Source organism: Vicia villosa, unplaced genomic scaffold (assembly GCF_029867415.1).
Source record: "Vicia villosa cultivar HV-30 ecotype Madison, WI unplaced genomic scaffold, Vvil1.0 ctg.003998F_1_1, whole genome shotgun sequence".
Lineage (NCBI taxonomy): Eukaryota > Viridiplantae > Streptophyta > Magnoliopsida > Fabales > Fabaceae > Vicia > Vicia villosa.
This window is the reverse complement of record NW_026706355.1, coordinates 18,747-27,056: the sequence shown is the minus strand read 5'-3', so window position 1 is coordinate 27,056 and position 8,310 is coordinate 18,747. Positions and strand designations below refer to the sequence as shown.

Genomic DNA, 8,310 nt, shown 5'->3' with positions numbered 1-8,310 from the left:
AGAATTATAATTTACATCACACTTACATCGGGCTTAAGCCATGTAATAGCCTTTTTTCTATTGCCATTTGAAATTTGATGAACCTCAAAAGCACTGATTCAAATAAAAATCCATATTCAGCCACATATTCAGCCACATATATATGATATATACTATATTATAACAAAATTCACATAAAAGATAAACTTACGTTGAAATAATTTTCTTCGTGTTTTTATCAACATCCCAATTAAGTGAACAAAAGAAGACCACAGTATTCTCTCTTGGACACAAGACAAATAATTGCCAATGTTCTCTGTACATGTGTATGGAAATACAAAAAGTCAAATAAAATATCTATGTTATCAAAATTAAAAAATAGAAAACAGAATTTCATAAAAACTTACGCATGAACAAGTGGTAGTAAGTAGCAAACTTTGTTTTGCGACATCAACTTTTCTTGTACGTATTTCCTAACATCTACTAAAGATTTCGGCACATCATCATTATATATACACCTAGCAGGATCCATAATTCCATACACTTCTGATGTGGAATTATCAATACATAGACGATGAATATACCTGAATAATTTTAAAATAAACATTAGATTCAAAGTGATGGAGATATAACCTATTGAAAGTAATAAAAGAAGAAAATGTACTCACGTGCTCCAAACTTGTAGAGTAGACACGTCAAGGCAATGAAAACCCATCAACAACTCTCTGATACACTTAGCTGACATATAAAAATGAATGACAGAGTTACAATGACTTAAATCCATTTCCAAGTGGTTGTCAGCCATTTTCAGAACCATGAGTAACAATCTCTGAACATCGTCAACTTCAACCTCTTTGGTGCTTCCTTTTGCAGCTGAACAACTTCCTTTTCCGCTTGCTTCGACTAATTCCATTTTTTCAACGCATTTAGCATTATCAGTACTTTGCGACAAACCCATAGACTTAAGTGTCTCCATAAAAGATTGTTCCAATGCCTTGCACTTTTGATCAAAATCAGCTCTAAGTTTTGCTTCCAATTTTGATGAAAGTTGTTCAAGTTGTTCATTCACATCTATGTGTTGTCCTTGACGTGAATAAGACCGTCCAAAGTAAGTGCTTTGTTTATGGTGTTTTCCAACACCACGAACACGGCCGCCATGCTCAGATGTTCCAAGGGCTGCTGTTAGGATATCGTTACGTCCATGTGGAACAAAGTCACCTTTTGCAGCTTCTTCAACCAGAGAATCCTACAAAATGCAAAAAACACAACTAAATTCAATATGGGACAGCAATGCACACTTGTGTAGAAATTCATGGAAACATGCTTCAATTTTGAAATTTTATCATATGAATTAACACTTTAAGAACATGCAAGCAAGGATGGATACGAAACGAAATTAGGCAACAAAAATTATGACTCTAACAGCCCCGGTACAGCCACGAAACAATCAAGAGAAAGTCACCAAAATCCACATTTTAGTCAACAAAATTATACATCATCACAAGAATTTGGTTCATGACAATTAGCACAAGAGTAAGCAAGCAAGACATCGAAGTTTGGTACGTAGAGACATGACTTCAAGTATGTATGACATATGACAATCAATAAAATTCCAAGTTTTGCGCATCAATTTGTCATCACAAACATGTCAATTCACAACGACTACGCAAGCTCACATGACAATCCGCAAATATATTTCAAATTCAAGTTTTACTTACAATTTTCTCCGCAACAGCTTGTGTAGACTCTGATGTGTATTCTCCTCCTTTCTTTTGTCGTGCTCTCTTCCATAACTCATGGCGTGACGGTGGAGATGGACTACCATTATCATCTAATGTAGAATCATCTCTTGATGATATCCTTTCATTTTTAATTGTCTCCTCGAGCATGCGATACCCTCCACGAGATAATACATGTGGGTATACATTCTTAGCCACATTCTCTCTACCCTTTCGACTTTTTTCCTATTAATTATAAAATCAAACAGTTACCACTAAACATAATAAAAATGCTATTAAAAAAAACTCAAATATAACTCTTACTAACCTTAAATTCTTGGGTATCTCGAGACTTTAGAAACTCTTCCCATACTTCTTTATTAATAAAATTATACCTGAGATATGCAGGAGCGAGATCTTTTTTGGGATTATTAACATACTCGTCTGTGAGTTGTGTCTTAAAACCTCTCCATCTCTCTCCTGCATATTTAATCCATTCCTTCTTCAACGGATCCTTGATTTTACCATCCTTGTCTTTAACACCCCAATCTGGAATAGTGAAATGAATCTACATATACAGTATATGGCATATGTTAGTATATATGTGATTATAAAATATAATAAAGTATTGAATTTAAAATACCTGAACATCAACCCATATAGCGTCTTTTATTCCATTTTCTATGTCTTTCCACTCATCTTTCAAAATAGAACATTTCTGCCGAGCAAGAGATGCTATGTAACTCTTAAAATTTGCAGCATTTTTACCAACACCAGTACATTCATAAGTTCTTTGATCAAACTCGACCTTTATCTTTTCACCCGTTTGATGAACTTTGTTAATTTGTGTCATCATAGTTGGACCTCTAACTCTTTTTTTATTAGGATTACCGGATGAAGAGGACTTCTCGGTTGAATCAGCCATGTATCTGTTTAAACAAAAATAAAATAATTAGAAATCAAATTAAACATAAGATAAAAACAAATAGACATAAAATTAAGCACGAGATAAAAACGATTAAACATAAAATTAGGCATAAAATTAAAACAATTAGAAATCAAATAAATGTCGAATTAACTTATAAAAAACACCTTACTAGTTCTCCCATATCCCTTCTTCATGATCTATGCGAATAGCATGCACATCATCCTCTACATCTTCTTCAATGAAGGTAGGCACATTTGTTGAGAGAGGAGGAGTTTCGGAAATATCAAGATTCGCATCTTGATTTTCATCACTATCATGCACCTTTCCTTGTAGAACAACTGACCACCTTTTATTACAAGGATCTGTGACATAAAAAACTTGTTTTGCTTGAGATGCCATGATGAAAGGTTCGTCCGCATAAGCTAACTTGCTAAGATCAACCAATGTAACTCCAAATTCATCAATTCTTACACCACTATTGATATCAACCCATTTGCATTTAAATACAGGAACTTTAAACACAACATAATCAACTTCCCAAATCTCTTCAATCACCCCAAAGTAGGGTGTAGATGCCATAACCGGGTTTTTATCTTTAGCACTAGAGAAGTGCATGGACTCGGCCACAATCATAACCCCACTATTTTGTGTGGTACTACGGTCATCCTTTGCCTTTGTATAAAAGGAAGTTTTATTAATATCATATCCACTCCAAGTTATTATGTTGCATTTAGGCTCATAGGACAACCACTTAATTGTTTTTGAAGCACTATCATCACCATCAATTTTTTCTTTAAACCACTTAGAGAAACTCTTATTATGCTCTTTTAACAACCCTCTTTCACTCATCTTGGGGTACTTTTTCTTTATGATGCTTTTGTGAGCATATAAGTAAGGTTGAACTTCATCCGTGTTATTCAATATATACAAATGCGCTTGAACAACCACATCAATACTTAAGCTCTTGATCTTTAAACCTTGTGTACCCACACCCTCACATCTTCCATCATGACGAGACTTGGGAACCCCTACAGCATTCACTTCCGACAAATAGTTAGAACAAAACTCAATTGCTTCTTCTGCAATGTACCTCTCAATAATCGATGCTTCCGGACGGTGTGGGTTCTTGGTATACCCTTTTAGGATCTTCATGTATCGCTCTATTGGATACATCCACCGTAAAAAAATTGGACCACATAATCTAATCTCCCTTACTAGATGAACAATCAAGTGAACCATAATGTCAAAAAATGAAGGAGGAAAAAACATCTCTAATTGGCACAAGATAACTGCAGCCTCATTTTCCAAATCTTCTAACTTTAATGGATCAATGGCTTTGCAACAAATTGCATTGAAAAACAGGCACAACCTAGTTATAGTCTTCCTAACATTGTTAGGCAATATCCCACGAATAGCCACTGGTAGTAGTTGTTGCATTAAGACATGACAGTCATGAGATTTTAAGCCAACTAATTTGAGATCTTTAAGCGATACAAGCCTCTTGACATTTGATGAGTAACCATGTGGCACTTTGATACTTTCTAAACACTCACAAAAACTTGTTTTCTCTTTTTTCGACAAAGTGTAGCAGGCAGGAGGCAAATACGTCTTGTTACCTACATAATGTTATCATCAAGAATTTCAACAATTAAGTTATGAACATGATATTTTAACATCAAAAGGTAATGATAGCTTAATTTGAACACATAGTTGGTACCTATATATTGTGGAGTTAGCTCTTCTCGTATACCCATCACGCCTAAATCTAGACGAGCATTAATACCATCCTTTGTCTTGCCTTGAATGTTGAGAAGTGTTCCGATTACACTATCACATACATTTTTCTCCACGTGCATCACATCAATACAATGTCTTACCTCAAGACTAGACCAATATGGAAGATCGAAGAAAACCGACCTCTTTTTCCATATATTTTTCGCAATAGGCCGCTTTTGGTACTTTCCAAAAACAGAAGTAATGCCCTGTTGTCGTTGATAAACTTCCTCTCCAGTTAAGGGCTTTGGAGCAACACCATACTCTTGTTCCCCATTGAAAGCTTTCCGCAATCTACGATATGGATGATAACGATTTAGAAATTTTCGATGCCCGAGATAAACAGTCTTCTTTCCTTTTTCAAGCTGATGGTAACACGTGTCTTTTTCACATATAGGACACGCTTTATGCCCTTTAACTTTATACCCAGACAAATTGCCATATGCCGGAAAATCGTTGATGGTGCAAAACAACATGGCACGCATATTGAACTGTTCACCAGAATGCGCATCGAAAACATCCACCCCTTCCTCCCACAACACTTTTAAATCATCGATCAGTGGACTTAGATAAACATCTATGTCGTTTCCTGGTTGTTTTGGGCCCGAAATCATCATGGATAACATCACGTATTTACGCTTCATGCACAACCTAGGAGATAGGTTGTAAATCATCAGAAGAACTGGCCAAGAAGTATGGTTAGTATTTAGATTACCAAACGGATTCATTCCATCAGTAGAAAGTCCAAGTCTAAGGTTTCTCGACTCTTTGCCAAAATTTGGAAACAAAGAATCTATTTTCTTCCATTGCAAAGAATCAGCTACATGGCGGATTTGTCCATCACATTTTCTTTCTTCTGCATGCCATCTAAGATTCTTTGCATCGTTTGCATTAGCGAATAATCTCTTGAACCTTGAAATTATTGGTAGGTACCATACCACTTTCGCGGGAGGACCCTTTTTGACCTCGTCATCATCACTAGATTCACCATGTCTCTTTTTGTAGCGTGACGCCTTGCACTTCGGACAATGGTTATAGTTTACATACTCTTTTCTGTATAATATGCAATCATTAGGACATGCATGTATCTTTTCATACTCCAAACCCATCGGACACAATATTTTCTTCGCCTCGTAATAACGACTTGGCAGTACGTTACCTTCTGGAAGCATTTGCGTCAACAGTTCAAGCAATTCGGTAAAACTTTTGTCTGTCCACCCGTTAATTGCCTTCAGATTAAACAATTTTAACACGGCCGACAAACGTGTAAAATTTGTGCATCCCGGGTACAAAGGTGTATCCTTGTCATTGCATAAACTATCATACGCATGTGCCCTCTTAAACGAATCTTGTCCAATATCACACATCATGTCTTCCAGACGATCATCCATTTCTACACTAACATTATCTCTTTGGGACACATTTGAATTTTCTACCACTTCACCGTGCCATATCCATTTTGTATAGTTTTGACAAATCCCTTCACAAATTAGATGATCCATGATTTTTTCCTTACTAAGTTTTGGTTCTTTATTTGCACAACGAACACATGGACAGAAAAATAGCGTAGGGTGACTATCTTCAGCATTACTTTTAGGAGGAGGAAGATCTTTTTTAGCATTACTTTCAGCAAACTCTAGAAATTCCATCACCCCATGTTCGTACTCATCACTTAATCGATTAGCTCTCATCCAACTACGATCCATACCTACAACGTAAACTTAATTAATACTTAGAATAAATTCTAAGTATAGTTTTTATATAATATCAAATAATTGTTATAGCATATGTTATGAGGTACGACACTTTAGGCTCACTAAAGTATTCTTTTAATTAATACTTAGAATCAATTCTAAGTATAGTTTTTATATAAAAAATAACAACGAGAGAAAAGTAATTTTACACATGATTTCAAATACTCCCAAAACAAACACCAATGTTAATATTTCCCAATTAAGCTCAACACAGTACCCCCATTAGTTGCTTAATTAACATCAAGACAAATATTCAAACCAATTTTCAGCATTGAGTCTATTTTAATCACACTTTTTCCAATCACAAACCATACTGTCATGTAGGTAAACTTGGACTGTGAACAACTCATCTAACTGACACTTGAAACAAATCAACAACACACATGGAATTTCCAGCAGTATACACAATTAAACAACACCACCACAACAACAAAAAATCATCATCTTCACACTAACCCAATCAAATTTCTAATCTTTATAGCAGTTTGATTAACGGTGCATCAACACAAATCGATTAAAACGGTTTCACAATCAAGGCGAATATATTAATAAAATTCACGGGAACAACTGATACTATAAATGTGTGGGTATAAATTCACGGGAACAACCAAATATGCAAATCCATGTTCCTATTTTTATGTTGCGTCCCTTCGAAGAAGACTGGTTGGGTCGAGATAATTTATGGTACAAATTTGACCAATGGTTCAGTAAAAATGATACTTTCTTTCTAATGTTTTTTTTAATAAGCCACCAGATACAGAAGAGTAGAAAGGGTTTTGAACATAAACCACAAGATACAAAGTAGAAAGGGGTTTACAGAAAACATACCGGAGAAGATAGATATGACGGCGTTTGGTGGTGGCTGGTTGGTCGCGGGTTCAACAGCGAACGGTTGCGGCCGTCGCAGGTTCAGTCACGGCGCAGAACGGTCGCAGGTTCAACAGCTAACGGTTGCGGCCGTCGCAGGTTCAGTCACGGCGGAGAACGGTCGAGGGTTCAGTCATGGTGAGAGCTGTGCGGCGTTTTGCGTTTGGCGTTTGGAGTTTGGCGGTCGCGGGTTCAGTCACGGTGAAGAAAGAAGAAAAAAGAAATGTTTGAGTTTTAGTAGAAAGGAGGCTAGGGTTTTAGTGAAAAAGAGGGATTTTTCTATCGGTGCAAATTTGGGCCGATGTAAAAGTCCAGTTAGCAAACCAACTTTTCCCATCGGTGGAAATATGGGCTGATGCAAACGCCACGTTAACAAACTTTTCCCATCGGTTAGTGTTAGCACCGATTGGAAAGACCTTATAACCCATTTTCGTTTTAATTACAAGTTTGCCACCGCGTTATTTTTCCCATCATTTGAGTTAAATGTCTGATGTAAAATCACTAAATCAAATTTTTTTTCCATCATTTGAGTTAAATACCTGATGTAAAATCCTTTGACAAATATTTTTCCCATCAATTATCTTAATACCTGATGTAAAATCTTGAAACCAAATGTCTTATTTTTAGTAGTGTTAGTAAAGTGACTATCAATAACAACTAGACAAATCAATTTCTATTGTTAGTAAAGTGATTATCATTTACAAATAGACAAATCAATTTATATTGTATTAAATTGACTGTCATTTAATCTAAAGGGACTTAGGCTCGAGACCATATTGATACAAATTTTGTATTTTTTATTTTACATTTAGTATTGTTTAAGATTAATTACATGAGCCAGAGTTCAACTCCTTATAAGAAACAATTTTGATTTTTTTCTATTATTAATTTATAATTGTTTAAAAATGAAATTAAAAATAAAAATCAATTTAGTATTTAAAAAATGAAAAATAAATAAAATTCAACGTGGCAGTCCAGTCACGGGTTAAAACTAGGAAAAAACCGGTTTGAAAAAATATTACCAGAAGGACTAATATGATCTGGTTAAATTTTATAAGAGATTAAATTGAGTCTATTTTATTGTGAAGGACTAATTTGATTCGTGTAATATTTATGAGGGACCAAAATGGACAGGGCCGGTCCTTTGAATTTGGGTGCCCTGGGCGAATAAAAAAGTGGTGTCCCAAAAATTGTTTCTAACAATAAATACATAAGGATAAGAGAAATAATTAGATAAAAATACATTTTCATTTGACATTGTGCAAAAAGAATACAAGTATGGATCTTTTAA

The 8,310-nt window shown here is 35.2% G+C and overlaps 1 protein-coding gene across 1 annotated transcript; it reads right to left on the bottom strand.

The window, feature by feature from the left end:
- Positions 1–2,793: 2,793 nt before the first annotated feature.
- Positions 2,794–6,302, bottom strand: LOC131641723 (uncharacterized). Its single transcript, XM_058912025.1, has 2 exons — positions 4,343–6,302; positions 2,794–4,241 (listed from the first exon to the last, which is right to left on the bottom strand). Exons 1-2 carry the CDS (start codon positions 6,102–6,104, stop codon positions 2,794–2,796), a joined length of 3,210 nt encoding a protein of 1,069 aa, XP_058768008.1. The 5' UTR covers positions 6,105–6,302.
- Between the last annotated feature and the right edge of the window lie 2,008 nt (positions 6,303–8,310).

Bases quoted from the DNA above. Each gene is read 5' to 3' on its own strand.
- LOC131641723 (XM_058912025.1), bottom strand. From the start codon at position 6,104: ATGGATCGTAGTTGGATGAGAGCTAATCGATTAAGTGATGAGTACGAA. The intron at 4,242-4,342 runs GTACCAACTATG...AACATTATGTAG, and splicing joins GCTAACTCCACAATATATAG to GTAACAAGACGTATTTGCCT.